The following is a 27,810-nucleotide window of genomic DNA, read 5'->3' as shown; positions in this document are numbered from 1 at the left end:
TATTTGAAGGTTAAATGTTAAAGTGATTTGTTTGGGACTATTTCTCTAGTTACTGTAAGATGATTCTCTGCGTGTGTGTTGGACAGATGGTAACCGTCTGTCACCAGATTATTACTTTAAGACTGCAACTAGAAACAACATTCAGGAATAATCATGTTGTTCTTCGTTGAACCCGTACGTTCAACAATAATGAGGAGCCATAGAGGAGTCAGGTGCTATATGGAAATCACCATCTATTTCCTGAACTACGACACCTATTTCCTGAACTACGACACCTTGGTATGTGAACTACGACAAGCCAATCCATATTCACAGTTCTCTCTTTCTGCACAATCTGACGATGATGATGATGATGTACACGTAGGGAGTGTGAGGAAGCACATGACATTTATAGGAATTGGAGCAGGGATGACAGAAAGCTGGTGGTGCTCTGACCTTCTCCGTGACCTCGTAGTCCATCTTGAAGGCCCAGAGCTGCAGCCGGGCGGACAGCTCCGTGATGGAGGACAGGGTGAGGAGGAACTGCTCTGCTGATCCCAGGGGGACGTCAGGGTTCACAAGCTGAGCATCCTGGATTCTCTGCTTCTCCTCCTCCGTCGGGATCATCGTCAGGATTTTCTAGGAAAGGAGGACAAGATGAAGACCTCATGAATCCATATGAGACATAAATGTGACTAGAGTTGAAGGAGGAGAGGAAAGGAGGGATTTGAAGGAGGAGAGGAAAGGGGGAGTTGAAGGAGAGGAAAGGGGGAGTTGAAGGAGGAGAAGAAACGGAGGCTGGATGTGGAGATGGGAGAGGAAAGGGGGAGTTGAAGGAGCAGAGGAAAGGGAGGCTGGACGTGGAGATGGGAGAGGAAAGGGGGAGTTGAAGGAGGAGAGGAAAGGGGGAGTTGAAGGACGTGGAGATGGGAGATGAAAGGGGGAGTTGAAGGAGGAGAGGAAAGGGGGAGTTGAAGGAGGAGAGAGAAACGGGAGGCTGGATGTGGAGATGGGAGAGGAAAGGGGGAGTTGAAGGAGCAGAGGAAAGGGAGGCTGGACGTGGAGATGGGAGATGAAAGGGGGAGTTGAAGGAGGAGAGGAAAGGGGGAGTTGAAGGAGGAGAAGAAAGGGAGGGATGGAGATAGAGATGAGTGGTGGGAGAGATGGAATGTTTCTAATTTTCCAGTTATTTTTTATTATCAACGAACATATTTGCTATTGGAAAAATAATAATTCCTGCCTTGGCCTCCAACCTTGTCAGACATCTGAATGTTCTACCTTTCTGCTGCTGTCTGTCTGTGAGAAATAGACGTAGAAGGTGGAGCAGTACATTACAGTGCTCCTCTCCTCTAAATAAGAACGTTCCCATGGAAAAGATGGAAGAGTACAGCAGATTATATAAGACAGGAGATGTAACGTTAATCATTATTTACACCATCTGAAGTCCTCCAAAGGTCTATATTATGGTTAGAAAACCATCTTAAAATATGCATGTGTAGCTAACTTTTAATGGTACGTACCAATAATGAATTATATGAGATAAGCTCAGATTCCAGGCTTCCAGCTGAGAAACCACATGACATGTCCACACTGACCACAGTCAGTCCCAACTCATTGAAAACATACATTTGTTTGGAGTGAAAAGTTGGTTGTGGAAATACATTGGAAACATATGTCTTTTTGTGTGCAGGTTTTAAGTGAAACCAAGTTTATTTTGGACTTAAAGTAAATGACATGTTTGTTTGGCAGGTCAGAAATAAGCAGTGTTTTCATTATTGACTGTACAGATACACAGACACATGCTTTTCCAACATGCTTTCATTGAGATTACTAGACATCACAGATTCACACTCAAGAGATAATGGCTACGGTGACTTTGCTAGAGATACACATCGATAACGACTAGGATATATAATCATAATAGCCCAATCATTTCAATATACCATGTCACATGCAGCTTACCTCGATCCCCTCCTTGTTCAAAGCGTACTCGTCGAAGTTGAGGATGGCTGTCTTGATGGTGCGGGGAGGGGGGAGGACGGTCAGCCCGATGTTGATGGCATTGCTCCGTTTGGAGTCCAGGACAATAATCTCTTGTCGTTTCCCATCCACTGCTGTTTTCTGAGTAGAGATACACAGAAACAGGACATTATATTAACAACAATAAAATACTGGTATTATACTATACAGCACATTCAGAAAGGTATTCAGACCCCTTCACTTTTTACACATTTTATTACATTACAGCCTTATTCTAAAATGCATTAAATAAAACATTTTCCTCATCAATCTACACAGAAAACCCCATAATGACAAAGCGAAAACAGATTTGTAGACATTTTTGCAAATGTATTATACATAAAATCAGTCCAGGGATTCCATAAAACTTTCAACATAAAAATACATCATTAACAAACAACGATGACATCAAATGTTGAAACGTTCAGAACTAGAGTGTCTCAATCACAATGGATCAGGGCCAGGGACCAAAACTGTGTGACTGTAATACTGTACATGACCTTTTATAGTAGATCTGACCTCTCTGTGCGGAGGGCCTCTCTACACTATATCTAGCTACATCTATATTTATATATATCCCTCCTGCTTTCAGTTTTGGACCATCTCAGAGTCAGTCGAGTTTAAAGTGACGGAGAAAACTTTATAGAAGACAGGCTGCACCTTTGATGATGTTGACAAGATACTAGAGGGAATCCATCACATTCCATCATTCTGTCTACTAGCAGGTCGGGACGACAGGGTTGACCTAAAGTACATTTAAGACAGTCTGGTTTAAATCCTGCACAGCATTCTTCAATAGTTTGAAGCAGGACAGCAGGGTTACGCCCCAAATGGCACCCTATTCCCTATAAATGGCACCCTATTCCCTATAAATGGCACCCTGTTCCCTATAAATGGCACCCTGTTCCCTATAAATGGCACCCTGTTCCCTATAAATGGCACCCTGTTCCCTATAAATGGCACCCTGTTCCCTATAAATGGCACCCTGTTCCCTATAAATGGCACTACTTTTGATGCTGTGGATGAATGAAGCCTGAAGCATGAACACGGGGCTCCAGCCCGACAGGCTCAATGGACAAAACCAAAACACAAACACAAACACAGAAAGAAACTAATTATGAAGAGAAAACATAGTTTCCTCTATCAGCTTTGAGAATCCAACCAGAACAGACAACATGTCTTTACCACCACGGTGAAGCTGGTTAGTGCTGTTCTGCTGAGTGTATACAGAACAGACAATATGCAGGTCAGTCTTTACCACCACGGTGAAGCTGGTTAGTGCTGTTCTGCTGAGTGTATACAGAACAGACAATATGCAGGTCAGTCTTTACCACCACGGTGAAGCTGGTTAGTGCTGTTCTGCTGAGTGTATACAGAACAGACAATATGCAGGTCAGTCTTTACCACCACGGTGAAGCTGGTTAGTGCTGTTCTGCTGAGTGTATACAGAACAGACAACATGCAGGTCAGTCTTTACCACCACGGTGAAGCTGGTTAGTGCTGTTCTGCTGAGTGTATACAGAACAGACAATATGCAGGTCAGTCTTTACCACCACGGTGAAGCTGGTTAGTGCTGTTCTGCTGAGTGTATACAGAACAGACAACATGCAGGTCAGTCTTTACCACCACGGTGAAGCTGGTTAGTGCTGTTCTGCTGAGTGTATACAGAACAGACAACATGCAGGTCAGTCTTTACCACCACGGTGAAGCTGGTTAGTGCTGTTCTGCTGAGTGTATACAGAACAGACAACATGCAGGTCAGTCTTTACCACCACGGTGAAGCTGGTTAGTGTTGTTCTGCTGAGTGTATACAGAACAGACAACATGCAGGTCAGTCTTTACCACCACGGTGAAGCTGGTTAGTGCTGTTCTGCTGAGTGTATACAGAACAGACAACATGCAGGTCAGTCTTTACCACCACGGTGAAGCTGGTTAGTGCTGTTCTGCTGAGTGTATACAGAACAGACAACATGCAGGTCAGTCTTTACCACCACGGTGAAGCTGGTTAGTGCTGTTCTGCTGAGTGTATACAGAACAGACAACATGCAGGTCAGTCTTTACCACCACGGTGAAGCTGGTTAGTGCTGTTCTGCTGAGTGTATACAGAACAGACAACATGCAGGTCAGTCTTTACCACCACGGTGAAGCTGGTTAGTGCTGTTCTGCTGAGTGTATACAGAACAGACAACATGCAGGTCAGTCTTTACCACCACGGTGAAGCAGTGCTGTTCTGCTGAGTGTATACCAGACAACATGCAGGTCAGTCTTTACCACCACGGTGAAGCTGGTTAGTGCTGTTCTGCTGAGTGTATACAGAACAGACAACATGCAGGTCAGTCTTTACCACCACGGTGAAGCTGGTTAGTGCTGGTCTGCTGAGTGTATACAGAACAGACAACATGTCTTTACCACCACGGTGAAGCTGGTTAGTGCTGTTCTGCTGAGTGTATACAGAACAGACAACATGCAGGTCAGTCTTTACCACCACGGTGAAGCTGGTTAGTGCTGTTCTGCTGAGTGTATACCGAACAGACAACATGCAGGTCAGTCTTTACCACCACGGTGAAGCTGGTTAGTGCTGTTCTGCTGAGTGTATACAGAACAGACAACATGCAGGTCAGTCTTTACCACCACGGTGAAGCTGGTTAGTGCTGTTCTGCTGAGTGTATACAGAACAGACAACATGCAGGTCAGTCTTTACCACCACGGTGAAGCTGGTTAGTGCTGTTCTGCTGAGTGTATACAGAACAGACAACATGCAGGTCAGTCTTTACCACCACGGTGAAGCTGGTTAGTGCTGTTCTGCTGAGTGTATACAGAACAGACAACATGCAGGTCAGTCTTTACCACCACGGTGAAGCTGGTTAGTGCTGTTCTGCTGAGTGTATACAGAACAGACAACATGCAGGTCAGTCTTTACCACCACGGTGAAGCTGGTTAGTGCTGTTCTGCTGAGTGTATACAGAACAGACAACATGCAGGTCAGTCTTTACCACCACGGTGAAGCTGGTTAGTGCTGTTCTGCTGAGTGTATACAGAACAGACAACATGCAGGTCAGTCTTTACCACCACGGTGAAGCTGGTTAGTGCTGTTCTGCTGAGTGTATACAGAACAGACAACATGCAGGTCAGTCTTTACCACCACGGTGAAGCTGGTTAGTGCTGTTCTGCTGAGTGTATACAGAACAGACAACAGAGGTCAGTCTTTACCACCACGGTGAAGCTGGTTAGTGCTGTTCTGCTGAGTGTATACAGAACAGACAACATGCAGGTCAGTCTTTACCACCACGGTGAAGCTGGTTAGTGCTGTTCTGCTGAGTGTATACAGAACAGACAACATGCAGGTCAGTCTTTACCACCACGGTGAAGCTGGTTAGTGCTGTTCTGCTGAGTGTATACAGAACAGACAACATGCAGGTCAGTCTTTACCACCACGGTGAAGCTGGTTAGTGCTGTTCTGCTGAGTGTATACAGAACAGACAACATGCAGGTCAGTCTTTACCACCACGGTGAAGCTGGTTAGTGCTGTTCTGCTGAGTGTATACAGAACAGACAACATGCAGGTCAGTCTTTACCACCACGGTGAAGCTGGTTAGTGCTGTTCTGCTGAGTGTATACTGTCAGTCCACCACGGTGTGGTTAGTGCTGTTCTGCTGAGTGTATACAGAACAGACAACATGCAGGTCAGTCTTTACCACCACGGTGAAGCTGGTTAGTGCTGTTCTGCTGAGTGTATACAGAACAGACAACATGCAGGTCAGTCTTTACCACCACGGTGAAGCTGGTTAGTGCTGTTCTGCTGAGTGTATACAGAACAGACAACATGCAGGTCAGTCTTTACCACCACGGTGAAGCTGGTTAGTGCTGTTCTGCTGAGTGTATACAGAACAGACAACATGCAGGTCAGTCTTTACCACCACGGTGAAGCTGGTTAGTGCTGTTCTGCTGAGTGTATACAGAACAGACAACATGCAGGTCAGTCTTTACCACCACGGTGAAGCTGGTTAGTGCTGTTCTGCTGAGTGTATACAGAACAGACAACATGCAGGTCAGTCTTTACCACCACGGTGAAGCTGGTTAGTGCTGTTCTGCTGAGTGTATACAGAACAGACAACATGCAGGTCAGTCTTTACCACCACGGTGAAGCTGGTTAGTGCTGTTCTGCTGAGTGTATACAGAACAGACAACATGCAGGTCAGTCTTTACCACCACGGTGAAGCTGGTTAGTGCTGTTCTGCTGAGTGTATACAGAACAGACAACATGCAGGTCAGTCTTTACCACCACGGTGAAGCTGGTTAGTGCTGTTCTGCTGAGTGTATACAGAACAGACAACATGCAGGTCAGTCTTTACCACCACGGTGAAGCTGGTTAGTGCTGTTCTGCTGAGTGTATACCGAACAGAAGGTGTAGTTAGTAGATCCACACCTGATGTCTAAACTTATGTGCTCTGGAGGAAGAGGACAAGTTGGAAACATCTATGGGGCTGTTTCCTGGACTAGTCTTAATCTGTGTCCGGGAACCCGCCCCTAAAGGCTTTAGGTGACATCATTTCACAAATTAATTTCTTGAGAAAACCCACATACATTTCCTATATGTATAAATATGCAGAACCAAACCAGTCAACAAAGGTACCTTGGTAACAGGCAGCTCCTTGGACTTGGTTTCAAACAGGTGTTCCAGCTTGGACGTGTCCACTTTGACCGGCTCCAGTTTGGACCAGAGAGACTCTCTACAACGCTTGTGGTTCCTGTACTGGCCGTCCATGGGCCTTACCTCGTTCCAGAAGAGACGGATAGTCTTCTTCTTCTTTTGGAACAGAGGGGGCTCCCCTGTCCCTCGGCTCAGCTGGGGGGACCCCGGGTAGGGCTGGGCGGGTCCGGGGGGCATGAAGGGCGGGGGAGGGGGCATCATGCCAGGGACAGGAGGGGGCGGGGGGCAGCCGAACAGGCCCAGGGGAGGGGGAGGGGGCAGGGTGGAGAGACAGGGAGGAGGGGGAGGGATCATCAGGTCACTGGAGCCCATCAGCACACTGTCCACGTCTAAGATGTCCAGATCATCCTCGTCTGCCAGGTCTGTAAAGTCCATCTCTTTAATCCGCAGCTCCCTGGGGGCTGCCATCAGCTGGTCCCAGATATAATCTGACTCCTTCTTAGGAGGTACGGGAGAGGAGGACGGGGCCGGAGGAGCTTTGTCTTTATCAGGTGGAAGCTGCCCCTGCTGCTGCTTCTCCAATGCCTCCAGCTCGTGAGGCGACACAAGGCTTTTAACAAGGTCTCCAAATTTCTCGGCCACGGCCCTGACGCTCCCCTGGTTCTCCAGGTGTTGCACCTCCATCTTCTTGACGTTCTCCTCGCAGGCCTGCCTGCTGGCCTCCAGTGTAGAGATACGACTGGCTAAGCTGGCCACCGACGACCCGTCCTGACCCTCTAACGATGACGTCTCCATCCCCTCTTTGCAGTTCTCCGTCTGTTCCGTCTCTCCCGCCTTCTCTTCGTCCTCGTCGGCAGCGGTCTTGTTCTGGGCATAGAGCATGTCCAGCATGAAGCGCTTGCTGTTGAGGATCTTGCTGCACTGCCTGTTCACATCTTCCTCCTTAATGCACTGGCCTAGAGGTGGACAAACACAAGGAGGAAGGGTGGAATGGATTGCTAGCCTTCAGAACAGAATAGAGAGCAGATCTGTATATCAGAAACTGAAATGAGAATATGGGCAGAATGAAATGTTCTGACATGAGTTGAACTTCAACGTCTGCCTACTGATGTACAGCATACAGAAGATTAGCAAGTGTTCCATTTACAGTATGGGCACAAATCACAAGCCATATGTTAAGTCATAAAAGGCCAAGTGTCCTTAAGTCTGCATTTACTTCTGATGGGCAGCTGGTACCTGGTTCAAGGTTGCTGTTGACTTTCTCCTCCCTCTCCTCTCTCTCCAGAGTGCTACTGGCTGAGGAGATACTGGAGGCAGAACAGTTGTCCTTCTCATTCACTTCCTCGTTCTGCCTCTCCTTCTCACTGAGGAGGACCAGCCTCTCCTCCACCTCCCTCTCCTCCGACGCAGCCTGCCCCCTCTCTCCCTCCTCCACCTCTATCTCTACCACTTCTACATCTTCTATCTCTACCTCTACCTCCTCTTCGACCTTCTCTTCTCCCTCTACCTCATTCCCTGACTGTCTCTCTTCCTCCTTACCCTCCTCCTCCTCCTCACTTTCTTCTTGCTCTTTATCCTGTGTCTGTTCATCTACCGCTAACTCCACTAGCTCTAGTACTTCCTGCTTGGACTCAACTTCAGCTACTTCCTGCTTCTCTGTCTGCGTCTCTGTCTCTGCCTGCTCCTCGGCTGGCGCCGGGGGAGTTTGGGAGGGGGTTTGCGAGGGGGGCTCTGTGGGTTCTGGAGAAGGTCCTGATACTATTAACTCTGGCGCTGGACTTGTAGTTCTAGTCTGAAGGTCACGGCTTGGCTCTACGTCTACTTCACTTCCTGGTAGAGAAAACAGGACCAAACCAAACAGAAAGCTCCTGTAAGGGTTTCGATTGTGTGCCTTTTCAATATTGTCTGATATCATTTTTAAATTATCTTGTTTATAATGTAAATACCATAAAATTGCTCTGTGACATTTAATTAATTAAAATGATAAATTGTCTAGATTTTGGTCTGGAGCACAAGTCATTTAGCATGTCAATTCATACTTCGTTGAATGTTACAGGAAATGAATTAACAGCTATGATGACAATGCGTTTCGAAATTAGATTCGACATCTCAGTTGATCCCATTATCCCATTTTGGTGGGTTAGAATAACTACCCCAGACTAGCAACATCTAGTTCTCATGATATTCATTCATGTATCATCATAACTGAGTCTGTGAGGTATTGAAAGGCTTGTCCCTCTATGGTCAGTGCTGTAGTCCACAGTCCACCACACCTCTTCCTGGCTCCTACTGTAGAATGTGAATGGAACCCCATATTAAGAGTTCCACGCCCTAGCGGCTGGCGCTACCACAGCCAAAACCACACTACAATCACATACAAATCACTGGGGTATGCCTGGGACCTAAAAGCTAGCCACTCACTACATTTCAAACTATCATGCAAAGCATTTTCCCACAGGCAGCTAAAGTAATGTCCATCCCATCCCAGAACATATTTGGGATTTAGCAACATACACTTACAGACACCTCATTCTGAAGCACACAGAAAAACAAGAATGAAATCCTTTTCTTATCAAGTCCTGATGATTTTTCCCTACAACAGACAACATACAGCCATCATTAGTGCAGCTGACTCTAATTCCAAAGTGTGAGTGAATCACCCTCCTTGTGTTAATTCAGACCTGGGAACAAATACATAAAACTTCTCTGGACCGGTAATGATTGTTAAATGTTTGGAGAACGTTATGTTACTCTGAATCTGAGATGGGAGCTTTAATGTTAGTTAAACGTTTGGAAAAGGTTATTTACCCTGCGTCTGGGATGTCTGGGATGGAATGGTGCCAGCGTCTTCAGGAGAGGCAATGGAGGAGGGCGTGGCACAGCGGGGGGAGGCGGAGCGACTGCAGGGGGTGGGGCTCAGGCTCAGTGTGATCTCTGTGCGCCCCCTGGGTGGCGCTCTCGTGCGCTCTCTCTCTTTCTCATACTCCTCTGCTGCGAGCCTCTCAACACACTTATATCTGGAAGAGGGAGTCCCAGAATATTCTTCAAAAAGGATTTTACTTCACCTGTTTAGGTCTATTGTTATATCATATCCATCTCATGGGGGTAGGAGAAGATTTCTCTAACCTCGAGGCTACTGCCACCCCCTACCAGTAATATACTGTATTCAGTTCCCTCACACTTCCTTTTCTGAAACAGTGGCCAAATGTCTGGGTCTCTGTGATGCTTCTCGGATTTCTCCAGGTGCTTAATTGACACATAAATGTTGAAGATACCTACAGTATCCTTCAGCGACTTCTCCACAGATGGGTCTGATAACAGTGTTTCATCTTGATTTAGACGTCACACACATAACCTAGGATTCCTGTTTTAAATAACACTGATCATACATATGTCTGGAAGGTGGTACATTACACATGCATAGCCTACCTTATCTGGACCGTATCCATGACTTAAAGCCAATTCCACCCCTCGTCCCATTCAGTTGTAGATGTCTTAATGCACAGCAGCAGGTTTAGAGGGGGCCTGACACCTATATTTCAGCCCAGAGGCTGAGCCTGACTTGTTCTACATCTGCTAACAATTCTCCTCAAAAAGGTTTCAAGGCATATTACTCCCTCATGTCAGAGTCTTTATGTTGTACTTATTACAGGAGAATGATTCTAGGATCTAGATTGAAATAGAGAACAGTGTCTATCTGAATGATTCTAGAATCTACATTGATATAGAGCACAGTGTCTATCTGAATGATTCTAAAATCTACATTGATATAGAGCACTGTGTTTATCTGAATGATTCTAGAATCTACATTTATATAGAGCACAGTGTCTATCTGAATGATTCTAGAATCTACATTGATATAGAGCACTGTGTTTATCTGAATGATTCTAGAATCTACATTTATATAGAGCACAGTGTCTATCTGAATTATTCTAGAATCCACATTGCTAGAGAGCACTGTGTCTATTTGTATATTAGAAATGAAAGTAGACAACATACCTCTCTTCTCTGGCCTGTCTTGTCTCTTCCCTCTTGTCCATGTAATCCCGACTGATAATGTTCCAAGTAAGTGAGTGTGAGAGAGAGAGAAAGAGAGAAAGAGAGAGAGAGAGAGGGAGAGACCGTATGTAAAAAGAATGTGAGATCTATATCTTATTGTGCATATCAATTCATATTTGTTTTCATTCACATTCTATAGTACCTTTTTAAAAGACATCCTTAGTTAACCAATGGGACAGTGTGAATAGTTGTAGATACTGTGGGAGAGAAATAGTCTGACATGACAGAGACACACAGACCAGATGAGCTTTCCAGGGCTGTCTGACATCCAGGTCTTTATATGGCCATAGAAAACAAGTAAAAGGCAGGCCAGCAGGACTTTGTTTTCTGCCGAACCAACATATCCATGGCTGCACCCCAAATTGCACCCTATCCCATAATACGTGCCCTACTTTTGACCAGAGACCTATGACCCAGTAGAGCTCCATTTGGGATGCAGACCATGTATCTCCTCCTTAGACTCATAGCATGTCCCTGACAAATGACCATAATAAACAGACAGACAGACAAGTATGTCCAGTTTCTAAACATCTCCAACTCATCTGATATATTGTGTAACAAAGCTCAGACTCTTATTCATCCCAGACAAAACTCCATCACTCATCACTCCATCAGCCGGTCACCTTACAGATAAGTGTATAAAGCTGTGGACAAAGTAGTTCTGTGTTTGATTCTGGTGAATTGGTTTGGGACTTTTAATGAGGGAACTGAACTGCAATGTAAACGTCAAAAGGACAATTCCATCTATGAGTAGTGTGATGTGATGCAGGTTGGGACTCACTTGAAGCGGGTCCTCTCCTCCCTCTCGATTTTCTGCAGTCGTTCCTCCCTCTCTTGTCTCCTCCTCTCTCTCTCTGCAGTCAGAGACTCCTGGTGTTGTCTGTAGGAGGAGGACAACAAGCTCCCCAGAGAAGGTCTGGGTAACCCAACAGAGGAAGACCATATTACTATTCCATTGGTCCTACTACGCCGGGCAAGCTAAAACAAGCGCACCTAAATTATTTGAAAGAAAATAAATAATATTTAAATCCGTGTCTGGAACTCATACACAGAGGTGGCTTGTTTCATTGATTGATTCATTGATTGATTGAGTGCTGACCTGTCAGACTTGGAGTCCAGCTGTGGTGCCCCTGAGGTGGCAAAGGTGCGGTGTACAGGGGTGGTGGGGGCGCTGGCAACACCCTGGGAGCGGTGTACAGGGGTGGTGGGGGCGCTGGCGCTGGCTACACCCTGGGACCTGCCAGGGAGCGCCATGACGTGGCCTATGTGTCGGCTGGAAACAACAGGAGGAGGAAACATTGTTATTCACGGTTAGAATTCCCAACACTAATGATGTGTGCCTCAAATGGCACCCTATTCCCAATATAGTGCACAATGGGCTCTGGTCAAAGGTATTGCACTATATAAGGGGCGGCAGGTAGCCTAGTGGTTAGAGTGTTGGGCCAGTAACCGAAAGGTTGCTGGATCGAATACCTGAGCTGACAAGGTAAAAATCTGTCGTTCTGCCCCTGAACAAGTAGTTAACCCACTGTTCCCCGGTTGGCTGTCATTGTAAATAAGAATTTGTTCTTAACTGACTTGCCTGGCTAAATATATGTTTTTAAACATGAAATATAAGGGATAGGGTATGCTTTGGGACACTGCCTCTGCCTGTGGAGGTCCTGAAAGGCAGTCGCCAGACACCCAAGACAAGCACACAGCCAAGAGCAACGGGACTTGAGTGGGATTCAACTTAAGGGAGGAAATGACTGTACTCAAGAGCAGAGCTGACCTCTAAACAACCCTGCTGCTTTTTAAGGTGCTTCTTAATGGCTCTGTTGACTGAGATAGTGAAGCAGGGAGCGTTGCATTCCAAGAGGTGCTCAGCATGCAGCAGCAGGGTTCACTGCCATGTCATGGTGTGTTTGATACAGTTGGAAAGCACTGACGCATCATTTAAATCTCCAGGGTGTCCAAGTCACCACTGTTGAATCACTAGGAATACAGCTAAAAATAGCATTTAGAAATGTAGAAATGAGTTACATGTAGAATTTGTTTCACTAAAGGGAACTGAATTCCCCTTAACCCCCCCTGAGTGTACAGTATCTAAATAGATGCCCTAAGATAGCAGAGGCTAGGTCTTACCTATAAGACTATAAGACTAGTGTTAACCTGGAGGCTAAGTCTTACCTACAAGACTATAAGACTAGTGTTAACCTGGAGGCTAAGTCTTACCTACAAGACTATAAGACTAGTGTTAACCTGGAGGCTAAGTCTTACCTATAAGACTAGTGTTAACCTGGAGGCTAAGTCTTACCTATAAGACTAGTGTTAACCTGGAGGCGAAGTCTTACCTATAAGACTATAAGACTAGTGTTAACCTGGAGGCTAAGTCTTACCTATAAGACTAGTATTAACCTGGAGGCTAAGTCTTACCTACAAGACTATAAGACTAGTATTAACCTGGAGGCTAAGTCTTACCTATAAGACTATAAGACTAGTGTTAACCTAGCGGCTAAGTCTTACCTATAAGACTAGTGTTAACCTAGAGGCTAAGTCTTACCTATAAGACTAGTATTAACCTGGAGGCTAAGTCTTACCTATAAGACTATAAGACCAGTATTAACCTGGAGGCTAAGTCTTACCTATAAGACTAGTGTTAACCTAGCGGCTAAGTCTTACCTATAAGACTAGTGTTAACCTAGCGGCTAAGTCTTACCTATAAGACTAGTGTTAACCTAGAGGCTAAGTCTTACCTATAAGACTAGTATTAACCTGGAGGCTAAGTCTTACCTATAAGACTATAAGACCAGTATTAACCTGGAGGCTAAGTCTTACCTATAAGGCTATAAGACTAGTGTTAACCTGGAGGCTAAGTCTTACCTATAAGACTAGTGTTAACCTGGAGGCTAAGTCTTACCTATAAGACTAGTGTTAACCTGGAGGCTAAGTCTTACCTATAAGACTAGTGTTAACCTGGAGGCTAAGTCTTACCTATAAGACTAGTGTTAACCTGTGGCTAAGTCTTACCTATAAGACTAAGACTAACCTGGAGGCTAAGTCTTACCTATAAGACTAGTGTTAGCACAGTGGCTAAGTCTACCTTACCTATAAGACTAGTGTTAACCTGGAGGCTATGTCTTACCTAGACTAGTGTTAACCTGGAGGCTAAGTCTTACCTATAAGACTAGTGTTAACCTGGAGGCTAAGTCTTACCTATAAGACTAGTGTTAGCACAGTGGCTAAGTCTTACCTATAAGACTAGTGTTAACCTGAGGCTAAGTGTTAACTAGTGGACCTATAAGACTAGTGTTAACATTCTACGTCCTGGAGGCTAAGTCTTACCTATAAGACTAGTGTTAGTCTTACCTATAAGACTATAAGACTGTGTTAACCTGAGGCTAAGTCTTACCTATAAGACTAGTGTTAACCTGGAGGCTAAGTCTTACCTATAAGACTAGTGTTAACCTGGAGGCTAAGTCTTACCTATAAGACTAGTGTTAACCTGGAGGCTAAGTCTTACCTATAAGACTCTTAGCCTGGACCTAGACTAGTGTTAACCTAAAGTCTTACCTATAAGACTAGTGTTAACCTGGAGGCTAAGTCTTACCTATAAGACTAGTGTTAACCTGGAGGCTAAGTCTTACCTATAAGACTATAAGACTGTGTTAACCTGGAGGCTAAGTCTTACCTATAAGACTATAAAGACTATAAGACTGTGTTAACCTGGAGGCTAAGTCTTACCTATAAGACTATAACCTGACTAAGTCTTACCTGTAAGGCTATAAGACTAGTGTTAACCTGGAGGCTAAGTCTTACCTATAAGACTAGTGTTAACCTGGAGGCTAAGTCTTACTTATAAGACTAGTGTTAACCTGGAGGCTAAGTCTTACCTATAAGACTCGTGTTAACCTGGAGGCTAAGTCTTACCTATAAGACTAGTGTTAACCTGGAGGCTAAGTCTTACCTATAAGACTAGTGTTAACCTGGAGGCTAAGTCTTACCTATAAGACTATAAGACTAGTGTTAACCTAGAGGCTAAGTCTTACCTATAAGACTATAAGACTAGTGTTAACCTGGAGGCTAAGTCTTACCTATAAGACTAGTGTTAACCTGGAGGCTAAGTCTTACCTATAAGACTAGTGTTAACCTGGAGGCTAAGTCTTACCTATAAGACTAGTGTTAACCTAGAGGCTAAGTCTTACCTATAAGACTAGTGTTAACCTGGAGGCTAAGTCTTACCTATAAGACTAGTGTTAACCTAGAGGCTAAGTCTTACCTATAAGACTAGTGTTAACCTGGAGGCTAAGTCTTACCTATAAGACTAGTGTTAACCTGGAGGCTAAGTCTTACCTATAAGACTAGTGTTAACCTGGAGGCTAAGTCTTACCTATAAGACTAGTGTTAACCTGGAGGCTAAGTCTTACCTATAAGACTAGTGTTAACCTGGAGGCTAAGTCTTACCTATAAGACTAGTGTTAGCACAGTGGCTAAGTCTTACCTATAAGACTAGTGTTAACCTGGAGGCTAAGTCTTACCTATAAGACTATAAGACTAGTGTTAACCTAGAGGCTAAGTCTCACCTATAAGACTATAAGACTCGTGTTAACCTGGAGGCTAAGTCTTACCTATAAGACTAGTGTTAACCTGGAGGCTAAGTCTTACCTATAAGACTAGTGTTAACCTGGAGGCTAAGTCTTACCTATAAGACTAGTGTTAACCTAGAGGCTAAGTCTTACCTATAAGACTATAAGACTAGTGTTAACCTGGAGGCTAAGTCTTACCTATAAGACTAGTGTTAACACAGTGGCTAAGTCTTACCTATAAGACTATAAGACTAGTGTTAACCTGGAGGCTATGTCTTACCTATAAGACTAGTGTTAACCTGGAGGCTAAGTCTTACCTATAAGACTAGTGTTAACCTGGAGGCTAAGTCTTACCTATAAGACTAGTGTTAGCACAGTCGCTAAGTCTTACCTATAAGACTAGTGTTAACCTGGAGGCTAAGTCTTCCCTATAAGACTATAAGACTAGTGTTAACCTAGAGGTTAAGTCTTACCTATAAGACTATAAGACTCGTGTTAACCTGGAGAATGTCTTACCTATAAGACTAGTGTTAACCTGGAGGCTAAGTCTTACCTATAAGACTAGTGTTAGCACAGTGGCTAAGTCTTACCTATAAGACTAGTGTTAACCTGGAGGCTAAGTCTTACCTATAAGACTAGTGTTAACCTGGAGGCTAAGTCTAACCTATAAGACTAGTGTTAGCACAGTGGCTAAGTCCTTACCTATAAGACTAGTGTTAACCTGGAGGCTAAGTCTTACCTATAAGACTAGTGTTAGCACAGTGGCTAAGTGTTACCTATAAGACTATAAGACTAGTGTTAACCTGGAGGCTAAGTCTTACCTATAAGACTAGTGTTAACCTGGAGGATAAGTCTTACCTATAAGACTAGTGTTAACCTGGAGGCTAAGTCTTACCTATAAGACTAGTGTTAGCACAGTGGCTAAGTGTTACCTATAAGACTATAAGACTAGTGTTAACCTGGAGGCTAAGTCTTACCTATAAGACTAGTGTTAGCACAGTGGCTAAGTGTTACCTATAAGACTATAAGACTAGTGTTAACCTGGAGGCTATGTCTTACCTATAAGACTAGTGTTAACCTGGAGGCTAAGTCTTACCTATAAGACTAGTGTTAACCTGGAGGCTAAGTCTTACCTATAAGACTAGTGTTAGCACAGTCTAAGTCTTACCTAGAAGACTAGTGTTAACCTGGAGGCTAAGTCTTCTATAAGACTATAAGACTAGTGTTAACCTGGAGGTTAAGTCTTACCTATAAGACTATAAGACTAGTGTTAACCTGGAGGCTAAGTCTTACCTATAAGACTAGTGTTAACCTGGAGGCTAAGTCTTACCTATAAGACTAGTGTTAGCATAGTGGCTAAGTCTTACCTATAAGACTAGTGTGAACCTGGAGGCTAAGTCTTACCTATAAGACTAGTGTTAACCTGGACGCTAAGTCTTACCTATAAGACTAGTGTGAACCTGGAGGCTAAGTCTTACCTATAAGACTAGTGTTAGCACAGTGGCTAAGTGTTACCTATAAGACTATAAGACTAGTGTTAACCTGGAGGCTAAGTCTTACCTATAAGACTAGTGTTAGCACAGTGGCTAAGTCTTACCTATAAGATAAGACTAGTGTTAACCTGGAGGCTATGTCTTACCTATAAGACTAGTGTTAACCTGGAGGCTAAGTCTTACCTATAAGACTAGTGTTAACCTGGAGGCTAAGTCTTACCTATAAGACTAGTGTTAGCACAGTCGCTAAGTCTTACCTATAAGACTAGTGTTAACCTGGAGGCTAAGTCTTCCCTATAAGACTATAAGACTAGTGTTAACCTAGAGGTTAAGTCTTACCTATAAGACTATAAGACTCGTGTTAACCTGGAGAATGTCTTACCTATAAGACTAGTGTTAACCTGGAGGCTAAGTCTTACCTATAAGACTAGTGTTAGCACAGTGGCTAAGTCTTACCTATAAGACTAGTGTTAACCTGGAGGCTAAGTCTTACCTATAAGACTAGTGTGAACCTGGAGGCTAAGTCTAACCTATAAGACTAGTGTTAGCACAGTGGCTAAGTGTTACCTATAAGACTATAAGACTAGTGTTAACCTGGAGGCTAAGTCTTACCTATAAGACTAGTGTTAGCACAGTCTAAGTCTTACCTATAAGACTAGTGTTAACCTGGAGGCTAAGTCTTCCTATAAGACTATAAGACTAGTGTTAACCTGGAGGCTAAGTCTTACCTATAAGGCTATAAGACTAGTGTTAACCTGGAGGCTAAGTCTTACCTATAAGACTAGTGTTAACCTGGAGGCTAAGTCTTACCTATAAGACTAGTGTTAGCATAGTGGCTAAGTCTTACCTATAAGACTAGTGTGAACCTGGAGGCTAAGTCTTACCTATAAGACTAGTGTTAGCACAGTCGCTAAGTCTTACCTATAAGACTAGTGTTAGCACAGTGGCTAAGTGTTACCTATAAGACTATAAGACTAGTGTTAACCTGGAGGCTAAGTCTTACCTATAAGACTAGTGTTAGCACAGTGGCTAAGTCCTACCTATAAGACTATAAGACTAGTGTTAACCTGGAGGCTATGTCTTACCTATAAGACTAGTGTTAACCTGGAGGATAAGTCTTACCTATAAGACTAGTGTTAACCTGGAGGCTAAGTCTTACCTATAAGACTAGTGTTAGCACAGTGGCTAGTGTTACCTATAAGACTATAAGACTAGTGTTAACCTGGAGGCTAAGTCTTACCTATAAGACTAGTGTTAGCACAGTGGCTAAGTGTTACCTATAAGACTATAAGACTAGTGTTAACCTGGAGGCTATGTCTTACCTATAAGACTAGTGTTAACCTGGAGGCTAAGTCTTACCTATAAGACTAGTGTTAACCTGGAGGCTAAGTCTTACCTATAAGACTAGTGTTAGCACAGTCGCTAAGTCTTACCTAGAAGACTAGTGTTAACCTGGAGGCTAAGTCTTCCCTATAAGACTATAAGACTAGTGTTAACCTAGAGGTTAAGTCTTACCTATAAGACTATAAGACTCGTGTTAACCTGGAGGCTAAGTCTTACCTATAAGACTAGTGTTAACCTGGAGGCTAAGTCTTACCTATAAGACTAGTGTTAGCACAGTGGCTAAGTCTTACCTATAAGACTAGTGTTAACCTGGAGGATAAGTCTTACCTATAAGACTAGTGTTAATCTGGAGGCTAAGTCTTACCTATAAGACTAGTGTGAACCTGGAGGCTAAGTCTTACCTATAAGACTAGTGTTAGCACAGTGGCTAAGTGTTACCTATAAGACTATAAGACTAGTGTTAACCTGGAGGCTAAGTCTTACCTATAAGACTAGTGTTAGCACAGTGGCTAAGTCCTACCTATAAGACGATAAGACTAGTGTTAACCTGGAGGCTATGTCTTACCTATAAGACTAGTGTTAACCTGGAGGCTAAGTCTTACCTATAAGACTAGTGTTAACCTGGAGGCTAAGTCTTACCTATAAGACTAGTGTTAGCACAGTCGCTAAGTCTTACCTATAAGACTAGTGTTAACCTGGAGGCTAAGTCTTCCCTATAAGACTATAAGACTAGTGTTAACCTAGAGGTTAAGTCTTACCTATAAGACTATAAGACTCGTTTAACCTGGAGAATGTCTTACCTATAAGACTAGTGTTAACCTGGAGGCTAAGTCTTACCTATAAGACTAGTGTTAGCACAGTGGCTAAGTCTTACCTATAAGACTAGTGTTAACCTGGAGGCTAAGTCTTACCTATAAGACTAGTGTGAACCTGGAGGCTAAGTCTAACCTATAAGACTAGTGTTAGCACAGTGGCTAAGTGTTACCTATAAGACTATAAGACTAGTGTTAACCTGGAGGCTAAGTCTTACCTATAAGACTAGTGTTAGCACAGTCGCTAAGTCTTACCTATAAGACTAGTGTTAACCTGGAGGCTAAGTCTTACCTATAAGACTATAAGACTAGTGTTAACCTAGAGGTTAAGTCTTACCTATAAGACTATAAGACTCGTGTTAACCTGGAGAATGTCTTACCTATAAGACTAGTGTTAACCTGGAGGCTAAGTCTTACCTATAAGACTAGTGTTAGCACAGTGGCTAAGTCTTACCTATAAGACTAGTGTTAACCTGGAGGCTAAGTCTTACCTATAAGACTAGTGTGAACCTGGAGGCTAAGTCTAACCTATAAGACTAGTGTTAGCACAGTGGCTAAGTGTTACCTATAAGACTATAAGACTAGTGTTAACCTGGAGGCTAAGTCTTACCTATAAGACTAAGACAGTGGCTAAGTGTTACCTATAAGACTATAAGACTAGTGTTAACCTGGAGGCTATGTCTTACCTATAAGACTAGTGTTAACCTGGAGGATAAGTCTTACCTATAAGACTAGTGTTAACCTGGAGGCTAAGTCTTACCTATAAGACTAGTGTTAGCACAGTGGCTAAGTGTTACCTATAAGACTATAAGACTAGTGTTAACCTGGAGGCTAAGTCTTACCTATAAGACTAGTGTTAGCACAGTGGCTAAGTGTTACCTATAAGACTATAAGACTAGTGTTAACCTGGAGGCTATGTCTTACCTATAAGACTAGTGTTAACCTGGAGGCTAAGTCTTACCTATAAGACTAGTGTTAACCTGGAGGCTAAGTCTTACCTATAAGACTAGTGTTAGCACAGTCGCTAAGTCTTACCTAGAAGACTAGTGTTAACCTGGAGGCTAAGTCTTCCTATAAGACTATAAGACTAGTGTTAACCTAGAGGTTAAGTCTTACCTATAAGACTATAAGACTAGTGTTAACCTGGAGGCTAAGTCTTACCTATAAGACTAGTGTTAACCTGGAGGCTAAGTCTTACCTATAAGACTAGTGTTAACCAGTGGCTAAGTCTTACCTATAAGACTAGTGTTAACCTGGAGGATAAGTCTTACCTATAAGACTAGTGTTAACCTGGAGGCTAAGTCTTACCTATAAGACTAGTGTTAACCTGGAGGCTAAGTCTTACCTATAAGACTAGTGTTAACCAGTGGCTAAGTCTTACCTATAAGACTATAAGACTAGTGTTAACCTGGAGGCTAAGTCTTACCTATAAGACTAGTGTTAACACAGTGGCTAAGTCCTACCTATAAGACTATAAGACTAGTGTTAACCTGGAGGCTATGTCTTACCTATAAGACTAGTGTTAACCTGGAGGCTAAGTCTTACCTATAAGACTAGTGTTAACCTGGAGGCTAAGTCTTACCTATAAGACTAGTGTTAACCTAGAGGCTAAGTCTTACCTATAAGACTAGTATTAACCTGGAGGCTAAGTCTTACCTATAAGACTATAAGACCAGTATTAACCTGGAGGCTAAGTCTTACCTATAAGGCTATAAGACTAGTGTTAACCTGGAGGCTAAGTCTTACCTATAAGACTAGTGTTAACCTGGAGGCTAAGTCTTACCTATAAGACTAGTGTTAGCATAGTGGCTAAGTCTTACCTATAAGACTAGTGTGAACCTGGAGGCTAAGTCTTACCTATAAGACTAGTGTGAACCTGACTAAGTCTTATAAGACTAGTGTTAGCACAGTGGCTAAGTGTTACCTATAAGACTATAAGACTAGTGTTAACCTGGAGGCTAAGTCTTACCTATAAGACTAGTGTTAGCACAGTGGCTAAGTCTTACCTATAAGACTATAAGACTAGTGTTAACCTGGAGGCTATGTCTTACCTATAAGACTAGTGTGAACCTGGAGGCTAAGTCTTACCTATAAGACTAGTGTTAGCACAGTCGCTAAGTCTTACCTATAAGACTAGTGTTAGCACAGTGGCTAAGTGTTACCTATAAGACTATAAGACTAGTGTTAACCTGGAGGCTAAGTCTTACCTATAAGACTAGTGTTAGCACAGTGGCTAAGTCCTACCTATAAGACTATAAGACTAGTGTTAACCTGGAGGCTATGTCTTACCTATAAGACTAGTGTTAACCTGGAGGCTAAGTCTTACCTATAAGACTAGTGTTAACCTGGAGGCTAAGTCTTACCTATAAGACTAGTGTTAGCACAGTCGCTAAGTCTTACCTATAAGACTAGTGTTAACCTGGAGGCTAAGTCTTCCCTATAAGACTATAAGACTAGTGTTAACCTAGAGGTTAAGTCTTACCTATAAGACTATAAGACTTGTGTTAACCTGGAGGCTAAGTCTTACCTATAAGACTAGTGTTAACCTGGAGGCTAAGTCTTACCTATAAGACTAGTGTTAGCACAGTGGCTAAGTCTTACCTATAAGACTAGTGTTAACCTGGAGGCTAAGTCTTACCTATAAGACTAGTGTTAACCTAGAGGCTAAGTCTTACCTATAAGACTAGTGTTAGCACAGTGGCTAAGTCTTACCTATAAGACTATAAGACTAGTGTTAACCTGGAGGCTAAGTCTTACCTATAAGACTAGTGTTAACCTGGAGGCTAAGTCTTACCTATAAGACTAGTGTTAACCTGGAGGCTAAGTCTTACCTATAAGACTAGTGTTAGCACAGTGGCTAAGTCTTACCTATAAGACTAGTGTTAACCTCCGAGGCTAAAGCTAACTTACCTCCTAAGACTCATCCTTCTAGACTAGGCTGCCTTCAATACTGTGAACCATCAGATCCTCCTCTCCACCCTCTCCGAGACTCCGGCGCGGCCCACGCTAAGACCTGACAGGTCGTTAACCAGGTGGCTAAGTCTCCTCACCACGCGCTATAAGGTGTCCCCCAGGGCTCTGTTCTAGGCCCTGTCCTATTCTCGCTATACACCAAGTCACTTGGCTCTGTCATAACCTCACATGGTCTCTCCTATCATTGCTATGCAGACGACTACAATTAATCTTCTCCTTTCCCCCTTCTGATGACCAGGTGGCGAATCGCATCTCTGCATGTCTGGCAGACATATCAGTGTGGATGACGGATCACCACCTCAAGCTGAACCTCGGCAAGACGGAGCTCTCTTCCTCCCGGGGAAGACTGCCCGTAAGATCTCGCCATCACGGTTGAAACTCCATTGTGTCCTCCTCCCAGAGCGCTAAGAACCTTGGCGTGATCCTGGACAACACCCTGTCGTTCTCAACTAACATCAAGGCGGTGGCCCGTTCCTGTAGGTTCATGCTCTACAACACCGCAGAGTGTTCACACAGGAAGCTGCGCAGGCCTAATCCAGGCACTTGTCATCTCCCGTATGGACTACTGCAACTAGCTGTTAACTGGGCTGCCTGTGCCATTAAACCCCTACAACTCATCCAAGAGCTCTGGTGTTCAACCTTCCCAAGTTCTCTCACGTCACCCCGCTCCTCCGCTCTCTCCACTGGCTTCCAGTTGAAGCTCGCATCTGCTACAAGACCATGGTGCTTGCCTACGGAGCTGTGAGGGGAACTAGCACCTCAGTACCTCCAGGCTCTGATCAGGCCCTACACCCAAACAAGGGCACTGCGTTCATCCACCTCTGGCCTGCTCGCCTCCCTACCACTGAGGAAGTACAGTTCTTCAGCCCAGTCAAAACTGTTCGCTGCTCTGGCCCCCCAATGGTGGAACAAACTCCCTCACGACGCCAGGACAGCGGAGTCAATCACCACCTTCCGGAGACACCTGAAACCCCACCTCTTTAAGGAATACCTAGGATAGGATAAGTAATCCTTCTCACCCCCCTTTAAGATTTAGATGCACTATTGTAAAGTGACTATTCTACTGGATGTCATAAGGTGAATGCACCAATTTGTAAGTCGCTCTGGATAAGAGCGTCTGCTAAATGACTTAAATGTAAATGTAAATGTATAAGACTAGTGTTAACCTGGAGGCTAAGTCTTACCTATAAGACTAGTGTTAACCTAGAGGCTAAGTCTTACCTATAAGACTAGTGTTAACCTGGAGGCTAAGTCTTACCTATAAGACTAGTGTTAGCACAGTGGCTAAGTCTTACCTTCCAGCACTAACGGGTGCTCTAGATGTATACAATACAGCTGTTTGGCTGCTGAAGGGAAACAGTGAGGAGAGAGAGAGGAGAGGGACAGTCAAGTACAAATTGTAATGAAGGAAAGAAGCATGCAAGGGTTAAACACAAAGAAAACGGAAGTCTGGAGAACGATTGACTGAAGGATTGTTGCAAGATACATGGTGATTCCAAGAAGCAAGAGAATATTTCTGCCCCTCCCCCCACCGACACGGACTCTACATACTCTTTAAAAACAATCAAACCTTTTTTAAATTCCCATAAAGCCCACAGTTGAAAGACCTCTACTTCCTGGTGGGTCATTAAGACTAGGATGATATGGGATAGGAGGTAGGGAGTGCTCTACTGTAGGCCTACACACTGAGGCACTTCTGGCCTGGTCTGTTCACAATATGGCAACACTACTTTCCATCCTATCTCTGTTGCTGCAGCTCCACACAACATTACAGACATCTAAGAGACACTCAAACGTGAGTTATGGTGCATTTTCATTTTTGAATTTTATTTTCTATGCATGTCTGGGTTTAACTGTGGTGCAACGCCACAATGAAAGACAGATGAGCAGTAAATGTCAGGAAAACGTAGTGTTCTCAACTGGAGTTGCACATCTACCAGCTGACTCAGTCAAGGAAACGATATGTCTTTGTTGAAATTCTTCTGTTTCTTTTCCCCCTGTGTGTGCGTGCCATCCGGGATGGATGATAGAAGCAACATAAAATACAACACAGCGGACAGGGAAATGTAGCAGCCTACTGGGCATCTGGTGTTAAACTATCTTTAAAAGGCCCAATGCAGAAGTTTTTATCTCAATATCAAATCATTTCTGGATAAACATTAAGTACCTCACAGTGATTTTCTTTCAGCTCAAATGGTCAAAACGAAACAAAAATAGCTTCTTAGGAAAGAGCAATTTCTCAAGCACGAATTTAGCTAGGACTATCTGGGAGTGGTTTGAGTACGGAGGGGAAAACTGAAAACTAGCTGTTATTGGCAGAGAGGTTTGTAAATCTCTCTCTTATTGGTCTGTGGAGCCGGTTCAGAAGGGAAACCCCAGTGTGGTGACATCAGCTGATCACATCAGCAGATATTGCACCAATTGGATTCACACTCTACTTCCATTCGGTCTATTTAAGTTGACCAGTTGTACACATGCTTCCTGGATGCTGGATGGCACGTGAATGCACGTCTCTTGCTGTCGTTGTTGCTGTAACTAGCTGTTACTCGCTATGCTTGCTGATTGTGATATCCCACCACCTGTGGGTTGTGTGTTTCTTCCTTCAGGGGATTTGGTACAGCATGTCGTGCTCACTGCCTGCACTTATGTCACCTTCTTCACATGACGCTTGTCTCTGGCAGTGAGCTGGCCTGAAGGAGCAGAGCCCTAATGCCAAGACTACGCATTGTCATGTTTTCTAACGAATGGTTAAATGTACATGTGTTGTTTCATTTCTGAAACTCATCTACCGTGGTGATGTCACCAGGCAGGCCAGAACTCCATCCCATCAAAACAGGCGGAGATTTCAGGCGGTCTTTTAAATCAGTTCTTTCACTAAAAGGGTATTTTCATTATTTTCACAATTTCATAGTATTATTCCAACCTCATAGTGTGGAAATATATATACAACACAGGAAAATCAAATGTTTTACTGCACTGGGCCTTTAAAGGTCAAAGGAATGGCGAGGCAAGCTAAAGATGTGTTCAACTGGACACAAGTTAAAGTATACATAACATGCATGAGGGAGACCATCTACAAGTGCCTCGTAGGCCACGGAAAGCAAATATGACTCGACCACACAGAATCTGTCTGACACGGTAGACATTAACACTATGTCTATACCCCTTGTACAAAGGACATTCAATACGGCAGCTTCTCAGCCAAGTGGATTGTGAGGGAGCAAGCCAGGTAGACATGAAGACATAGACACCAGTGTTGAGGGATGACAGTGTATATTTAAGAGTTGGGGAGGTATTCCTTCATAGTGAATGTAATGCCAGAGGGGAAGAAGTGAACTGTAGAGCTCCTGTTGCTGCTGCACCTCTACTTGTAGCGCTGTTGTCTGGCCACGCCCCTCTCAACACACTCCTCGGCCTCAGCAGATGCAGACACCTGGCTCAGGTCCACATCAGGGAGGAGTGGGAGGGGCTTGGGCGGTTGAAGGTAGGACTGACTATGTCCCCTCGAGGGGGAGGAAGAGGAGGGTACAGAGGTGCTGTGCTGTTGGCCCAGAGGGTGGGCAGTGCCTGGCAGTCTCCCCCAGCCAAGCGCTATGATCAGGGAAGTAGATCTGGGACTGGGAGAGACCACCTGGGGGTTAGAGCCAGTGTTTCTAGGGAGGGGTAGACACAGGGGCCATAGGGCTGGCCATGGCCACACTCTCTCTCTCTCTCTGAAGCGGCTGAGGCGTCAGGGATGAGGTTGACCATACAGTGAAAAGGAGAACACAAGCTAGAGGAGTCCTCTACTGCCTGCACGGGCACCATGCTAAAACAACAGAGTAACAGAGCAAAGGGGAGGACAAAGGGGGTGGGGTATATCCAAGGGGAATACATTACACATTTACAATAACAGATATCCTTTTTTTGACACACCCATACACTGTTAACAACACTATACATCTTCCAGGAAGGGAGAGATGGATGGAGGACAAGACTGAAAAAAAGATATGGAAGAAGAGGTTCTATTTGGGGGAAAACCTGTTTTCCTGAAATACCTGTGGAAGCCCTTTCTAGTGGTCTCTGTGATATCATGACTCTCATCATCTTCCTCATCCTCATCCTCCTCCTCCTCTTCCTCCTCCTCCTCTTCCTCCTCTCTGAAAAGGAGGGGTGGAGGGATGGATGGAGGGGAGGGGAGGGAGAAAATAGACGGGAAAGAGTAGAAAGAGGAAAAGGAGGAGAAATACAACAGACAACATGAACAAAATACAATAGAAAACTGTCCAGAAAAAGAGACAAAGAAGTGACAGACAGAATGCAGTACACACAGAACACCCTGTCAAAACTGACGAGGGAGGTAAAAATGTGTCCACGAGGCAGTATAGTTCAAAGAGGTTCATAGCTTTTAGTTAGTATGTCCTCATTTCATTCATTACATACAGTGCTTGATAACATTAAAAAACAGCATGAGAACTGACTAAATCAATGTCAGCTAACCACCTGGCACACACCAGCAGCTCTGGACCAGCCTGTAACATCTTAGGGACCAGTAACGGTCCCCGGACCAGTGATCATAGTGTACATCCCAAATGGCACCCTATTCCCTATATAGTGCATTACTTTTGACTAGAGCCATATGGACTTTGGTCAGAAGTAGTGCACAATGTAGGAGAATGGTGTCACTTGAGACGCAACCATTGACTAGGCTGTGACTGTGTGGTCATATCTGGAGGGTTTTAATTGATAAAGGATTGTCGCATACATCATATGCATACGAGAGTCTTTCTAGGGCCATTGTGCTGTGAGGTTTCCTCTGACCCACCCGCCTGTGTTTCATTACCGATATGGAAAACACTGATCTTCAAAGGCGGTCTGAATTTCCTGTGTGTGGTGGACTGGACTGGTGGGAGTCTGTATCATATAACCCTCTGGGTTCAATTGAACTATCTGCAGAACCGAACTGGAGCGCTGCCAGAAATGCTACCAGAAATGCTACCAGAAATGCTAGTTACTAATGGTGGACAGTATGATGCTGTGTGTGGCAGGGTGAAAGGTAGCCATCACACTGTGCCTTCAGAAAGTATTCCCACCCCTTGACTTTTTCCACATTTTGTTGAATATTTTTTATTTTTTAACAATTTGATTAAAAATGACGAGCTGAAATGTGTTGAGTCAATAAGTATTCAACCCCTTTGTTACGGCTGAAATAAGTTCAGGAGTAAAGATTTGCTGAATAAATCACATAATACGTTGCTCTGTGTGTAATAATAGTGTTCAACATCATTTTTGAATGACTAGCTCATCTCTGTAACCCACACATACAATTATTTGTAAGGTCCCTCAGTAGAGCAGTGAATTTAAAAAACCTGTTTAACCACAAAGACCAGGGAGGTTTTCCAATGCCTCGAACCTATTGGTCGATAGGTCAAAATAAAAAAAGCAGACATTGAATATCCATTTGAGTATGGTGGTTATTAATTACACTGTGGGTGGTGTATCAATACACACAGTCACTACAAAGTATGAGGCCAATGGCGACTTTAAAACACTTACAGAGTTTAATGGCTGTGATAGGAGGAAAATGAGGATGGATCAACAACATTGTAGTTACTCCACAATACTAACCTAATTGAAAGAGTGAAAAGGAAGCCTGTACAGAATCAAAATATTCCAAAACATGCATCTTTTTGCAACACGGCACTAAAGTAGTACTGCAAAAAATGTGGCAAAGCAATTCCCTTTTTGTCCTGAATACAAAGTTTTATGTTTGGGGCAAATCTAATACAACACATTGTACCACTCTCCATATGTTTAAGCATAGTGGTGGCTGCATCATGTTATGGGTATGCTTATAATCATTTTTCAGGATAACAAATAAATGGAATGGAGCTAAATCCTAGAGGAAAACTTAGTTCAGTCTGCTGATCACCAGA

General features: G+C 43.8%; 1 protein-coding gene across 5 annotated transcripts in view; it reads right to left on the bottom strand.

Moving 5' to 3' along the window:
• Positions 1–27,810, bottom strand: part of LOC118370439 (FH1/FH2 domain-containing protein 3-like) — a 43,852-nt gene that overhangs the window by 13,865 nt on the left and 2,177 nt on the right. For 2 of the 5 annotated variants that reach the window (XM_052514081.1, XM_052514082.1), the window contains exons 4-13: positions 25,933–26,034; positions 23,191–23,241; positions 11,808–11,981; positions 11,490–11,624; positions 10,649–10,699; positions 9,458–9,666; positions 7,886–8,479; positions 6,632–7,605; positions 1,942–2,100; positions 436–618 (exon numbers count right to left, since the gene is read on the bottom strand). In XM_052514081.1, coding sequence (XP_052370041.1) covers positions 436–618; positions 1,942–2,100; positions 6,632–7,605; positions 7,886–8,479; positions 9,458–9,666; positions 10,649–10,699; positions 11,490–11,624; positions 11,808–11,981; positions 23,191–23,241; positions 25,933–26,034 — 2,632 coding nt within the window. The remainder of the gene's footprint in view (positions 1–435; positions 619–1,941; positions 2,101–6,631; positions 7,606–7,885; positions 8,480–9,457; positions 9,667–10,648; positions 10,700–11,489; positions 11,625–11,807; positions 11,982–23,190; positions 23,242–25,932; positions 26,035–27,810) is intronic. The other 3 variants (XM_052514083.1, XM_052514084.1, XM_052514085.1) reach the window with 3 other exon arrangements.

Source organism: Oncorhynchus keta, unplaced genomic scaffold (assembly GCF_023373465.1).
Source record: "Oncorhynchus keta strain PuntledgeMale-10-30-2019 unplaced genomic scaffold, Oket_V2 Un_scaffold_1526_pilon_pilon, whole genome shotgun sequence".
In the NCBI taxonomy this organism is placed as follows: Eukaryota; Metazoa; Chordata; class Actinopteri; order Salmoniformes; family Salmonidae; genus Oncorhynchus; species Oncorhynchus keta.
The sequence above is the reverse complement of the archived record's forward strand: the minus strand, read 5'-3'. Positions and strand labels throughout refer to the sequence as shown.